We start from the raw sequence: 15,849 nt of genomic DNA on the forward strand, positions 1-15,849 counted from the left end.
CATGGCACAGATTAGGCGGTTCTTGGGCAGGTTAAACTCCTTTTGGAGGTCTGCCAGCCGAGCACTGGCATTATATGACCGGCGGAAATGCACACAGACTTTCCTGGCCTGCCTCAGGACATCCTGTAAGCCCGGGTACCTGCCCAAGAACCGCTGCACCACCAAGTTAAGGACGTGAGCCAAACACCAGGACAGGGTCAGGGGAGCTTGGTTTTTTCCCCACGCCAGTCGCCAGTGGGCCATGATCAGGGATGCATGCACTGTCCTGTCACCATTTGAGGAGGCCACGAGGATGGTGAGCAGTGACAGTGCATGCATCAGTGACCCTGTCCCCCTTGTCCATCTGTTGGAGCACACGCTGCGTGGAATAATGGACAGGGCACTTGAGGCAGAACAGAGGCAGGAAGAGGAGGACTTCCTTAGCTCTCAAGGCCCCCTTTATCCAGACTGTGTTCCTGCGTGCCCGCCGATCACACAGGAGGAGGAGGAGGAGGATTATTGTGTCAGTATGGAGGTGGAGCCTGGCACTCAGCATCAGCAGCAGTCTTTAAGGCATCAGTCCCAAGAACCCCATGGACTTGTACGTGGCTGGGAGGAGGTGGCTGGGGACCATGTCGTCCTCAGTTACCCAGAGGACTCCGGACCGAATGCCTCAGCAAACCTACGCTGCATGGCCTCCCTAATCCTGCAAAGCCTGCGTAAGGATCCTTGTATTCGTGGTATCAAGGAGAAGGACCAATACTGGCTGGCAACCCTCCTTGATCCACGTTACAAGGGTAAGGTTGTGGACCTTATCTTGCCATCGCAGAGGGAGCAGAGGATGAAACATCTTCGGGAGGCCTTGCAGAAAGGTCTGCACAACGCATTCCCAGAGACTGGGAGGTTAGAAACTCCTGTGTCTGGACAACATGTTGCTGAGGCTTCGATCAGTCAAAGAAGGAGCGGTGGAGAAGGTGGCCGTCTGACCGATGCGTTCAGACAATTTTTTGGTCCGCAGCCCCAAGGTATGATCGGTTCCAGCAACCATCGCCAGCGTCTGTTTTACATGGTGCAGGAATACCTAGGGGCAAGATCTGACTTGGACACCTTTCCCACCGAAAATCCTCTGGGTTACTGGGTCTTGAGGATGGATCACTGGCCAGAGCTTGCACAGTATGCAATTGAGCTACTGGCCTGTCCCGCATCCAGCATTCTTTCGGAACGCACATTCAGTGCTGCTGGAGGCTTTGTAACCGATCATAGGGTGCGTCTGTCCACCGAGTCGGTTGATCGACTGACCTTCATAAAAATTAATCAGTCTTGGATCACCACCATCTACCAAGCACCTGATGCTGATGTAACCGAATATATTTTTTTGAAATCTCAGATCCCTTCAAAGACTGCCTATGTTGATGCTGAGTGACTATCCTGAGTAATTATCCTTTTCCTCCTCAATGATCACGCTGATAGCTTGTAAGAACATTTTTGGTTCTGGGCGCCACCACCAATGCCTAAGGCCCAATTTTTCAGCCCCTGTTTAACAGGGCGTGTAATTACAATTTTTGATGCAATACTTTGCAGCAGGGCTCGTTTCTGCGTTCCAACTAGAGTATCTGTGAGGGGTTGCAGTGTTGTGGCACAAGTGCCGAAGGCCCAATTTTTCAGCCCCTGTTCAACAGGGGCATATAAATTACAATTCTTGATCTAATATTTCACAGCAGGGCCCTGTGAGGGCTTACAGTGTTGTGGCCACAACACCTAAGGCCCAAATTTCTGCTGAGTATATAAGGAAAGCCCATACTTTCAAACATCCAACTTACAAAACGACTCCTACTTGCAAACGGAAGGAGACAACAGGAAGTGAGATGAAATCTACCCCTAGGAAGGGAAATTCTCTCCTGTAAGAGTTAATATGGGAAAAACCTTTCTCCTTCCCACTGATGCTTTATCACCAATCCTTGTTTCACAAAAAAACCCAAATTTTCAAAAAAACATTTGTCATTGGGACAAAAAATGAGGTGAAATCTTCTGAAGAGGAGCACAGACAGCAAAACAAATGTCACAGGGGTGATAACCCTTCCCTATGTTTTCCAAAAAGCTTAAAATAGATTTTTTGGCTGGAGCTAAACACGTTAAAAATGTATCAGTTCAAAATTACAAACAGATTCTACTTAACAACAAACCTACAGTCCCTGTCTTGTTTGCACCGCCTGTATACTGCTGTTCAGAGTATATAGGGCCTGGTGGCCCCACACCTTTACTTTTTTTAATTTAGGTGCTGGGTTCCCCTTAATATCCATAGAAGACCCAAAGGGCCTGGTAATGGACTGGGGGGTACCCATGCTGTTTGTCTTACTGATTTTCATCCATATTGCCAGGACCCGACATTACATTAAAGCCGCAAGCAGTTTTAAATGACTTTTTTTCCTTTAAAAATGACATTTTGTGCAGTGACTGTTCTAAGCACGGGAAACACGCGCCACTTTACAGGCATACTATAGACACCCCCCAGGTACGATATTTAAAGGAATATTTTACTTTTTTTTTTTTTTTTTAACTTTAGGCATCATTAAAATCACTGCTCCCGAAAAAACGGCCGTTTTCAAAAGTTTTTTTTTGCATTGATACATGTCCCCTGGGGCAGGACCCTGGTCCCCAAACCCTTTTTAAGACAATACCATGCAAATTAGCCTTTAAAATGAGCACTTTTGATTTCGAACGTTCGAGTCCCATAGACGTCAATGGGGTTCTAACGTTCGTGCGAATTTTCGGTCCGTTCACAGGTTCTGGTGTGAACCGAACGGGGGGGGGTTTTCGGCTCATCCCTAAGGACCAATTGAATATGTTAATGTATAAAACTCTCATGGATAGGCAGAATAAACGCAGTAAAAATGTTTATACTCCCGATGTTAATATACCGTATATCTTTCAAATGATCCCAATAGCACTCCCCCAAGATTTTTTTAGAAAATTAAAAACAATGGTATTAAAATACATCTGGGCACGTAAACGCCCCCGGATTGCATATGAAACACTTGTCAAAAGGAAAAGAGCGGTGGGGACTAGCAGCGCCAGGATTTTACAAAAGAAAAGGAGGAGGGAACAAGTGCGCAAAACCAAAGTGAAAAAAAAGGAATAAATTAAGGATGAGAGAAGCCGCCAAACATATAAAAAGTGTTCCCACACACAAAAAAAAAGAAAAGAAAAGAAATATGTGGCGCTAACTAGAGTGTAAAAGTAAATCAAATATCACAAAAATAACGTGACTAAATTGTGTAGCTAATGACAATTCTTCAATGTGACATCAAGTGGCTAACAGGATAATAACATGTAGAAATAACATTCACTAAATCCAATAAACCTCATAAAGTGCATAAAAGTGAAAAAATACAAATTTAAAAAAATTGCATAAAGTGAAAAAAAGTCGCATCAATAAAAAAAAAAAAAATTTTTATGCACTTTATGAGGTTTATTGAATGTTATTTCTACATGTTATTATCCTGTTAGCCACTTGATGTCACATTGACGAATTGTCATTAGCTACACAATTTAGTCACAATATTTTTGTAATATTTGATTTACTTTTACACACTCTAGTTAGCGCTACATATTTCTTTTATTTTATAGATTTTAAAAAATATTACCAAGCGATCTCTATCTCTAGAATTGCAGATTTATAATAAAAAGGAGAAAAGTTGGGTAAATCTAGAAATTTCACAAAGTAGAACAGATATAGGGAAAATGGTATGGATACCACCACAATTTCGTGATTTAGGCTCTAGCACAAATTTATTGACCAGGAACACAGTAAAGATATGGGATGGTTTAGGTAGGAGATACCATTGGGATTATAACTCACCACTAATGTCACTAATAGACACAAATTATTTTAAGCCAGGGAAGGAGGAGCACATATATTTTATTAGATGGGCAAAAAAGGAGATAATATTATTGCAGGATGTGATGAAGGGAAATAGACTATACACTTACACAGAAATTATACGGGAATGGGGAAATAAACCACTAGATAAATGGAGGTACACACAATTACAGCACTTTACACAGTCATTACCACAATCACTACGGGGTAGGGGACAATTGAGATCAATAGAGAAACTGCTGAGTTCCCCCTTAAGCTTAATTAGAAGCATATCTAAAATATATAAAATATTCATTAGGGTACCAGCTGATTGGAGAAAAGCCAATGTAGCACCAATATTTAAAAAGGGCCCAAAAACATCCCTGGGAATTACAGACCAGTTAGCCTAACATCAATAGTATGTAAACTCTTGGAGGGGATGATAAGGGACTATATACAAGATTTTAGTAATAAGAATGATATCATTAGCAGTAATCAGCATGGATTCATGAAGAATCGTTCTTACCAAACCAATCTATTAACCTTCTATGAGGAGGTGAGTTGCCATCTAGATAAAGGAAGGCCCGTAGACGTGGTGTATCTGGATTTTGCAAAAGCATTTGACACAGTTCCCCATAAACGTTTACTGTACAAAATAAGGTGCGTTGGCATGGACAATAGGGTGAGTACATGGATTGAAAACTGGCTACAAGGGCGTGTTCAGAGGGTGGTGATAAATGGGGAGTACTCAGAATGGTCAGGGGTGGGTAGTGGGGTTCCCCAGGGTTCTGTGCTGGGACCAATCCTATTTAATTTGTTCATAAACGACCTGGAGGATGGGATAAACAGTTCAATCTCTGTATTTGCAGACGATACTAAGCTAAGCAGGGCAATAACTTCTCCGCAGGATGTGGAAATCTTGCAAAAAGACCTGAACAAATTAATGGGGTGGGCGACTACATGGCAAATGAGGTTCAATGTAGAAAAATGTAAAATAATGCATTTGGGTGGCAAAAATATGAATGCAATCTATACACTGGGGGGAGAACCTCTGGGGGAATCTAGGATGGAAAAGGACCTGGGGGTCCTAGTAGATGATAGGCTCAGCAATGGCATGCAATGCCAAGCTGCTGCTAATAAAGCAAACAGAATATTGGCATGCATTAAAAGGGGGATCAACTGCAGAGATAAAACGATAATTCTCTACAAGACTCTGGTCCGGCTGCACCTGGAGTATGCTGTCCAGTTCTGGGCACCAGTCCTCAGGAGGGACGTACTGGAAATGGAGCGAGTACAAAGAAGGGCAACAAAGCTAATAAAGGGACTGGAGGACATTAGTTATGAGGAAAGGTTGCGAGTACTGAACTTATTCTCTCTGGAGAAGAGACGCTTGAGAGGGGATATGATTTCAATTTACAAATACTGTACTGGTGACCCCACAATAGGGATAAAACTTTTTCGCAGAAGAGAGTTTAATAAGACTCGTGGCCACTCATTACAATTAGAAGAAAAGAGGTTTAACCTTAAACTACGTAGAGGGTTCTTTACTGTAAGAGCGGCAAGGATGTGGAATTCCCTTCCACAGGCGGTGGTCTCAGCGGGGAGCATTGATAGCTTCAAGAAACTATTAGATAATCACCTGAATGACCGCAATATACAGGGATATGTAATGTAATACTGACACATAATCACACACATAGGTTGGACTTGATGGACTTGTGTCTTTTTTCAACCTCACCTACTATGTAACTATGTAACACGAATATCCATCCTATTTGCAAAAATGGGAAGGAGAAATAGGTCCCCTTAGAGACGAGGAACATAGAAATAAGATACTTAGATTAGCTTGCCTTTCGGCAAGGGATACTCAGACATTTGAAATGTGTTATAAATTACTGGCGAGGTGGTACATGACCCCCCAGAGGGCGCATGGGTATGGGGGAGAGAGCCCTTCAACTTTTTGGAGGGGCTGTGATGCTCCGGGACTTTTGCGCATCTCTGGTGGGAGTGCACCAAAATACAATGTTACTGGGATGGAATTAGAGGCAATCCTCTATATAACAGGTGAACGGATCCAAAAAGACCCCTCAGTATGTTTGTTTCATGATACTGGGAAGGCGGTGTCCCAATATAGAAATACCTTAGTCCCATATCTTTTGAATGCAGCTAAAGGTCTGATTCCATGCCTGTGGAAAACTCAGGAGGCTCCGAGGATGAAGGAGTGGGTATTAAGGGTGGAATGGGTGAGATCCATACTGTGTAATTCATATAACATAATAAAAAAGAAAAAGAATATAAAAAAAAAAAAAAAAAAAAAAAAAAGGAATAACTCCAGGATGGGGTTAAAATCTGTACAAAAGCCATACATAGGTAAGCAAAACCGCAAATGTCATTTTCAATATAAATGTAAGCTTTGTAGAAAGCTCACTGTTTAAGAAAGTGGTCATGTCATTTTTTCCCCCAGCTTCCTCTTGAATCCCTGGCCCTGGGAGGAGGGATCTAAAAAGCGGCGACGTCACTTCCCGTTACTGTTCGTCGCCACTCACTGAGACTACAATTCCCATCATGCCCTGGGATTTAAAGTCTCAAGTGGGCAGGACTATGGGTGTATGTGCAGCAGATAAGTAATGTTCTACAACTAGGACACTGACACTGACACTGCCCGTCCACATGGCTGCACACTCTTCTGTCATAGGAGGCAGGACAGACCGGGCAGAGGCGCATCAGGCTGGGCAGTTGGCGGATCAGACCGGGCAGTCTGAGACTCGCAAGTCTGCCCAATGCAGTGAACAGCAATGCTTGCTTTCAAGGGACTACAAGGGGGAATGTACAAGACCGGTGGCTGGGGGGGAAAAAGGTCATATCAGCCACCAGTCTTGTAAACAGGATATGAGGGGGATAGAGAGCCTTTCATGCAGTCAAGAATGCTGGATTTCTCACTGACAACAGGACTAAGTACAATACCACTGGCAATTAATTGGTATGGAAGCACCTGTATTTATACATAATACAATTTTTCCCCGAGTTCTGCTTTAAAGTGAACCTGTGCTTTCTCAATGCAGAGCTAACCAAAAGCTCACTTCAAAGCAGTCTCCCACATCATTTTATACTCATCTCCCCCGCAGCTCCATTCACTACTAGAAACTAAGCGAAAAGCCTAGTACTTCTGGGTATGGAGTAACATGTGGCAGTGCTGGTGCTTGGTTATTGGCTCAGAGCTGTCACATGGGGTGCATTGAAAGTTATCAGCTAGGAGTAGCCTGGAGCGCACAAATGGCTTCCTCTCCTCACTCTATGACAGTGAATGAAGCAGCAGGGAAGTCGAGGAAAGATGAATATACCATGCTGTGGGGGGTGGCTATTAAATCCATTACCACACCTAAACCCAATAACAAGGGTGTAATAAATGATAGATTGTCAGTTTTTAGATGTGGTGGCTGCATTAGTTTTCTTTTTATCAAGCTTTTTCCCTCTTTATTTCCACCTCGTGATCCTGCCAATAAGACACTTTCTATCCTAGGATGACAACACTCACTCACCTTACTGTATCAGTTCAACAGAAAGAGGAGAGCGCTATGAAACTCTAACCCTCTTCTATTCTCCAGAACATAGCAGGGAGGGGTTCTGTAGCCCTTGGAGACAGTTGAGAATAATGTAATGGGTTTTTTTTGCACTTATCAGACAGACATAACAAAAAACACAATCAATTGTATATTTAGCAGCTCATAAGAGACCAGATAACAGAAGATCATTATTAGGGTTTAGATAGCCTTGAACTACACCTGATACTGTGCCTTGCATGAAGGGAGAACTAGTTCACTTGAACTTTGTGGAGAAAAGCATGCAATTCATTGATGATCCAACTCACCTTACAAGTTTATTAGCCAGGGTCACTCCCCATCCATTCGCTTCAAAAGCAAACTAAAAGGAGAAAATGATCAAATGATTCGATTTTACAGCTGCTGTCTCAAGCTACATGTAACAGAAGGTACATAGTGACAGTTACCTGTACAGGGAAGGGTCACCTCTATGGGCCTGACCATCAAACAAGTCTGAAGAGCTGGGAAGAGCTGGCCAATGGACGGTAACCCAACCAATTATTCATAATGAACTATAAGCTACTGTATACTGAGGGTGCAGTCCGATTTATAGCATGCTGGCAATTTCTGGAGAATTAAAGCGAAATGCCAGTTTTGGGGAGACAAAACAATCCTCACCAGGTCAGTAGAGAGGGATTCTATAGAAAGGGTGTTAGCAAACAATAGATCAAACTTTTACCTGCTTCAGAAATACTAAAGCTGGCCATACATGTAACAACTGGGCTAAATGGGAGAAATCCACATTCCCCCATCCATGTTGTCAGCTATTGTATTTTGACAGCAAGCACCCCCTACCGGTCAGAATATCCCGACCCAGCTGATTGGCTGCAGTTACTGTTTGGCCAATTTGATCCACCCACCTACTTCAATTTCTCAATCGAAGTTTGTTAAACGAGATGGTGTCAGCAGAGCCACCCACAGCTTCAGTTTTGGCCAATTCACAGGAATCGGCCAAAATCTGAGCTGTATGGTCAGCTTTAAACTAAGGCAGGCCATAGATGGCGCAAATTTCTTTCCTTAGCATGTCCAGGGCCCCTTTCACACGGGGGCGGTGGGGGCGTCGGCGGTACAACAGCGCTATTTTTAGCGCTGCTGTACCGTCGTTCTTGCAGCGGTATTCGGCCGCTAGCGGTTCGGTTTTAACCCGCGCAGGGGCCGAAAAAGGGTTAAATCCGCTCGTACAGCGCGGCTATAGCCGCGGTATTACCGCGGTATAGCCGCGCTGTCCCATTGATTTCAATGGGCAGGAGCGGTTTAAGAGCGGTGAATACACCGCTCCTTCCCCGCTCCAAAGAAGCGGCTCGCAGGACTTTTTTTACCGTCCTGCGAGCGCGCCGCTTCAGTGTGGAAGCCCTCGGGCTTTCACACTGAACAAACAGTGGAGGCTGTTTAGGGGCGGTTTTCAGGCGGTATTTTTAGCGCAATACCGCCTGAAAACCGCTCCAGTGTGAAAGGGGCCTAAGAGATCCAGAAAAAGAACGGGCAGTTAAATTTGTATACATATCTCAATGTTTGAGTCTGATCCTTACAGATTCTTGATCTTCCCTACTGGACACCTGGAGTCTATTTATAAAATATGTGCTGTCACGAAAAATCCACCTAATATGTTTATTTCCTATGATCATCAGCTCCATCTAGTGGCCTTAATTCAGTATTTCCTGATTGAGGTATTTCAGGAAAACACAGCATTATAGCCACCAGATGTAGCTGATAATCATTAGAAATAGATATATTTACACACATTACTAGGATTATTCAGGATGGCTGAGCAAATACTATGCACAGCAATTTTTTTTTTTATATAAATTGACCCCTTAAAGCAGGGGAGTCAAACTCAATTTCATCGTGAGCCGCATCAGAATTACGATTGCCCTCAAAAGGGCCGGTTGTATCTGTAAGATTAGATGTCCAGCACATCCCCTCCCCTTACATTAGATGTCAAGAGCCACCCCACCATCAGAAGTGGAGTCCCATACTCTCCCTAACATCACAGTGCAACCCCCTTTCCTTTTGCTGCTGCTGCTGGAAAGAAGCTGGATGCATTGCTTGAAAGCAGAAAGTAGGGGTCTGGAGAAGGACCAGAGGAGGGCTGGAGTTCTCCTGCAGCTGCAGGAGAGGTGCGAGGGCCACATGAAATGGCCTGGAGGGTCGGATTCGGCCCACGGGTCTTGTGTTTGACACCTGTGCCTTAAAGTGTATGCTGGGACAAAATTTAAAAAAATCATATACAGTACATCCCTGCAATGCAGGCGCAAGGGTTGTGCAAAGGTCCCTTTATAAATTCTGCAAAAACAGAAAAAGTACCTTGTGATCCTGCCAGAAATCCACTTGGTTCCTAACTTCCTGTTATGTACTAACAATGCTGTTTCTGCTGCACTAAACTATCAAGCAATTGCCAGCTTTGCCTAAGGTTTTCATTGCTGGACTACAGAACTGCACCCCACTTCAGAGGGGCCTACTGCAAAGGTAGATTTTTCTAATCGTGATATCCACTTACCCTCAGCTGTCTATGTATCTGGATCTCTTTGACATACACTTACCACTAAAGGTAACCTCGGTGTATGCATTTTACAATGACATGCATTGCCCAGGTATGTGACGGATTTACTTCAAGTGTGAACACTAATTGAGTAATAAGAAACATCAACTTACCTGAGTGATGGAATCCCCAAACAAAACCACACGAGGCCAGGAAATCATAGCAGATTTTACAGTGGAGGTCTAAAACACAGATTATATGTGATTACAGAAACTGCAGGACAAATCACATGCATTTCTTAAAGAGTAACTCCACTTTTGTTGAGAAGAAAACCTTCCCCTCTGGGTGATCGATGTACATTGCAAGGATTTTAACAAACTTTGTTGCAGATTCTTACCTTTTGTTATTCTGGAGGAATAGCTGCGTGTTTGTCTGTGTCCATGTTCAAAGGGAATCTGTATGGGAGTGGTTTTATACATATCAATCAGCTGCTGCACCTGAAGGGCTCTAATGAGGAAAGTGGCAGGGTCTGCATCTCTTTAGATGCGATTTCCCTTTGGAAGTCTCTCACCAAAAATGACATTCCAGAAATCTGACTTGTATCTTAGGGCAGACGCCTGTGACCATCACAAAAGCAGGAAATGATGTTTCGGGCGTTCTGTATACAGAACAACTCCAGGTAGCCATATTGCATTGCATTTTAGAGAAAAATTACAGTGGCTGCAGATTAAAAAGGAATGGACATTTTTAATAACATTCAATTACAATATGACTTGTGTTGCAATACGCTATATTTTTTTTCTCCATGAAATTAGTTACCCTTTAAGCTGCCCATACCCTCTTCAGTTTTTTCTTTCAGCCAGCAGCCTAAATGGTAAAAACTGGACTGATTCCCCGATCCACACACACTATGTGGATGGAGGAATCCTTCCTGCTGTGCTATTGTATTCTGAGAGTGTAGGGCACTCCTGTGCTGTCAGAATACACAGATTGGAGCTGAAGCCACTGATCGAATGGCTTTTATCTGACAGGACAGTTGAACAGAAGTTAATCGGTAGATTGAATTTTGGTCAACTGCAGTGGCCACAGATGGATCGCAATTCAGCCGGTCACTGCTGCACCAGCCGAATTTCAATCCATCTATACCCATCTTTACATGAATACACTTTCTCTTTAACTGGACATGGTTAGCTGTGTGACAGGACCTCTAGACTTTCCAACCAACCAGAAAACTCGTCTACCCACATCTGTGTTAAGGTTGTCATACACACATTACAATCTAACTGTACAATCTCTATACAATCAACTTCAGATCTACCACAACTTTGTCCTATGAGGACCTAATCAATCTGTATTCCATCAGGTCGGCCCCTGTACCACTTAAGCCAGCCATAGACAGATTGAAGTTTATGTCTATGGGCAGGCTGGTTGTCCGGAATTGTTCTATTGATCAACTTCTGGACAACCAGCCTGTTGTGTTTTTTTTCCTTCTGATCGCTTCCAGCAGTTGTGGCCACCAGCAGCAATGGGGAAGGCTCCCCATCGGCAGAACACAATAGCGCTGCAGGAGGGATTCCCCATTAACACGGTCTGTGTTGATGAGGGAATCAACCCGTGGTTGAAGGAAAGAAAATTGCATAATGTATGGCCTGCCTTACTTGTTGGTAGATTGTAATGCGTGGTGGGCTTAAAGTGTTACTAAACCCACAACCGTAAAATCAGTCTGTATATGCAGCATAGCATGCTTGTTATACCCACTGTGGAACTTAAAGCGGAGTTCCACCCACTATCTATTATACCATATAGATAAAGCATTGTAAATTTGTATTTTTATTTTTTTGTCTCCTTACCCAGATACTGCCGTTTTCCCATCTAGTTTCCGGCTTCTGCCACCCGTGGATATGTCCGTCATATGCGGCGGCGCACTGTCTCCTGGGAGTTTTGTGTCATAATTCCCAGGAGTCAGTGTGGATGTCAGCCTCTCGTGATCGCGATATTCCAGAAAACGGAAGTGACGCGATGACGGCAGCTGCCATCACAACAGGTGCAGCACTTCCGACAACACCACCCATTGTGATGGCAACATCAGAAGTTGACGGTGCTGCGAGCCAAACACACTGAGCATGCGCGAGAACGGGCGGTGCATGCTGGTCGCTCAGCAGCACCGTATCCCGGAAGATACACAGAGCCTCCCCTCCTGCACTGTCTATCTGGGGAAGGCCAGCTAACACAGGCAGAGTAGCCGAACTGCACATGCTCAGTTGTGTCTTTAATGCTGGACAGAACATTTTCTTGTTCTCAGATAGCCAGGTCACATGATATTGACATCACACATGTGGGCTGTATACAGGCTGCAGTGGAAATCTCCTCCTACCTGAACTCTCAGCACTGGAGAAACTGTGCAATTTATCACTGACCGTGGTATACAGATCAGCCAAAAAAGGTATATAGTGGCAGTATTTTAATGTAAAAAGAAGGATTTATAAGCTGTGGGCGGGCAGATGAACGATTTTCATATTACTGGGTTTAGTAACACTTTAATATTCTATGGACACCTACAGTATACTGTACTTACCCTATCTGCAACCAGTTCTAACTGGACTAATGTACACAGCATACCCTGGGACAGGTCTTCCTTTCCCCCCCCTCCACTCATCCTCTGAGTTGTCTTGTCAGGCTGCATCACTACAATGGAGGCTCTCATACCTGGGTCACACTAGCACTGCACCGATTCTGGTGCTGACACTAAGCATTTGCACAAGTACTTGTCCTCGTACAAATACTCCGATACTGAAACCGATTCTTTCAGACTCGGTTCACATACGTGCCAGCCACTTTGTTGCGCAATTTCGTTCAGCGGTCCAGGTGCTTTTCCAATGCGAATTGTAGTGTATGAAATTTACAAAATCACACCTGAACAAGACTGAAATCGCACAGGACTATTTTTTAAATTGCACTGAGGGCTGGCCCGCACATACACTATATTGCCAAAAGTATTGGGACGCCTGCCTGTACACGCACGTGAACTTTAATGGCATCCCAGTCTTATGCCCTGTACACACGCCGGACTTTGTTCGGACATTCCGACAACAAAATCCTAGGATTTTTTCCGACGGATGTTGGCTCAAACTTGTCTTGCATACACACGGTCACACAAAGTTGTCGGAAAATCCGATCATTCTAAACGCGGTGACGTAAAACACGTACGTCGGGACTATAAACGGGGCAGTAGCCAATAGCTTTCATCTCTTTATTTATTCTGAGCATGCGTGGCACTTTGTCCGTCGGATTTGTGTACACACGATCGGAATTTCCGACAACGGCTTTTGTTGTCGGAAAATTTTATATCCTGCTCTCAAACATTGTGTGTCGGAAAATCCAATGGAAAATGTCCGATGGAGCCCACACACGGTCGGAATTTCCGACAACATGCTCCGATCGGACATTTTCCATCGGAAAATCCGACCGTGTGTACGGGGCATTAGTCTGTAGGGTCCAATATTGAGTTGGCCCACCCTTTGCAGCTATAACTCTTCTGGGAAGGCTGTCCACAAGGTTTAGGAGTGTGTCTATGGGAATGTTTGACAATTATTTCAGAAGTTCACTTGAGAGGTCAGGCACTGATGTTGGACGAGAAGGCCTGGGTCATAGTCTCCGCTCTAAATCATCCAAAAGGTGTTCTATCGGGTTGAGGTCAGGACTCCGTGCAGGCCAGTCAAGTTCCTCCACCCTAAACTCCCTCATTCATGTCTTTCATTCATGGTCCTTGCTTTGTGCACTGGTCCAAATCATTTGGTGGAGGGGGGATTATGGTGTGGGGTTGTTTTTCAGGGGTTGGGCTTGGCCCCTTATGCTGCGTACACCCGGGCGGACTTTTCGACCGGACTGGTCCGACGGACTTTCGAATGAACGGACTTGCCTACACACGATCACACCAAAGTCCCACGGATTCGTACGTGATGACGTACCCCGGACTAAAATAAGGAAGTTCATAGCCAGTAGCCAATAGCTGCCCTAGCGTCAGTTTTCGTCCGTCAGACTAGCATACAGACGAGCGGACTTTTCGACCGGACTCGATTTCGTCGGAAAGATTTGAAACATGTTTTATTTCTAGGTCCGTTGGACTTTTGGGGGGAAAAAAAAAAGTCCGCTGGAGCCCACACACGATCGAATTGTCCGACGGAGTCCGGTCCACCGGACCTAGTCCGTTAAAAAGTCCACTCGTGTGTACGCGGCATTAGTTCCTGTGAAAGGAACCCTTAAGGCGTCAGCATACCAAGACATTTTGGACAATTTCATGTTTCCAACTTTGTGGGAACAGTTTGGGGATGACCGCTTCCTATTCCAACATGACTGCACACCAGTGCACAAAGCAAGGTCCATAAAGACATGGATGAGGGAGTTTGGGGTGGAGAAACTGGACTGGTCTGCACAGAGTCCTGACCTCAACCCAATAGAACACCTTCGGAAGAATTAGATCAGAGAATGCGAGCCAAGTCTTTTCGTCCAACATCAGTGCCTGATCTCACAAATGCGCTTTTGGAAGAATGGTCAAACAATCCCATAGACACACTCCTCTAGGATTCCTGTGCGAATTACATGCGTTGTCTCTGGGGTGCGATTTGAGCCATGGATTTGTATGGCTCAAATCGCACCGCATTTGCACCAAACTCGTGCAGGAATCTTTTTTTTTTTTGTCCACAGCAGAATCCGATCACACCCATTATGTGAAACCCATGCGATTCGATTCTGCAAATCTCACTGCGTTTTCCAAACCAATTTCGGGGTGTCATTAACGTACACTCCACAATCAATTCGCATGAACAGGTTGTGATTTTGATGCTGTGCGGACCAGCAGCAAATTCACACCACATCTAGTGTGAACAGAGGCTTAAATTAGAACTAAAAGTAAATCTTTTTTTTTTTTTCCCCCCATTTTGGATAGAGGAAGAAAGAGTACCTGTGTCAGTTTTATTTTTGCCACTTGTGTCCTATTGTTGGGGGGATTTTCCTCCACTTCCTGTTCTATAGCCAAAACAGGAAGTGAGAGCAAATCTTTCCAAAGTGAGGGAATCCCATGATGTCACCAGAACTAGTGGAAGATTTCCCCTCTATTCCTGTTCTGGTGACAACCTATAATTTGGGATTTTCTTTTACTTTCACTTTTGGCAACAAAGTTAACCAGGGCAAATAGAGGGTGAATCTTCCTAACGGGGACACAGACAGCAATAAAAACCAGCTGGGGGTTCTAATCCCTCTCTACTCTATCCAAAAATAAAAAAAATAATAGTTTTGCCTTTTTATACTTTAGGAGAAGGAATAGAGAGACATTCCGGAGTGTGACATGTGTATAGCTCCGGTCCCTCCCCCCCTCCCCTACAATACAATAAGCTGGGGGGATTGCTATGTAGATCAGCAGTGGAAGTCATCTGCTGACAGTGAGCTCCTGGACCTCTATGGCTCCTACACACATCACACAGCCCAATCACAGATATCAGCAAATGTACTTTCATTGGAAAGGCAGACAAACACACAAACTCACAGTACACATAAGGAAGCAGGCAGCCCGTCGGTAACACCAGACAGGGGGAGGGGAGGAAGAAGTCATGAGATCCCTCTACAAACCACTCCTCCATAGCAGTACAAGCAGTACAAGCAGTCCATACATTCCAGGCAGCAAGGAACAGCGCCATCTGGTGGTGTCATTGGGGTATAGACAGGGCTTTACATGTTACATGTGCTCTGCATGTTTGTCATTTTAAACTGAATGTAAACTCTAATGCCGCACGGTCGGACTTTCCAGCAGGAAAATTCCGACAGAAGCTTTTCATCGAACATTACGATCGTGTGTGGGTCTCTTCTGACTTTTTCTTTCTAAAATTCTGACGGACCTAGAAATAGAACATGTTTCAAATCTTTCCGGCGGAATCAGT

General features: G+C 44.3%; 1 protein-coding gene across 2 annotated transcripts in view; it reads right to left on the reverse strand.

Annotated features, from left to right (window-relative positions):
- Positions 1 to 15,581, reverse strand: part of IAH1 (isoamyl acetate hydrolyzing esterase 1 (putative)) — a 55,263-nt gene extending 39,682 nt beyond the window's left edge. Inside the window, exons 1-4 of one of the 2 annotated variants that reach the window (XM_073611131.1) lie at positions 15,459 to 15,537; positions 10,314 to 10,371; positions 10,090 to 10,158; positions 7,707 to 7,759 (exon numbers count right to left, since the gene is read on the reverse strand). In XM_073611131.1, coding sequence (XP_073467232.1) covers positions 7,707 to 7,759; positions 10,090 to 10,137 — 101 coding nt within the window. In that variant the 5' untranslated portion in view covers positions 10,138 to 10,158; positions 10,314 to 10,371; positions 15,459 to 15,537. Of the gene's footprint in view, positions 1 to 7,706; positions 7,760 to 10,089; positions 10,159 to 10,313; positions 10,372 to 15,458 lie in introns of both variants that reach the window. The other variant, XM_073611129.1, reaches the window with a different exon arrangement.
- Positions 15,582 to 15,849: the final 268 nt, after the last annotated feature.

The sequence above is a fragment of the Aquarana catesbeiana genome, unplaced genomic scaffold (assembly GCF_042186555.1).
Source record: "Aquarana catesbeiana isolate 2022-GZ unplaced genomic scaffold, ASM4218655v1 unanchor211, whole genome shotgun sequence".
Lineage (NCBI taxonomy): Eukaryota > Metazoa > Chordata > Amphibia > Anura > Ranidae > Aquarana > Aquarana catesbeiana.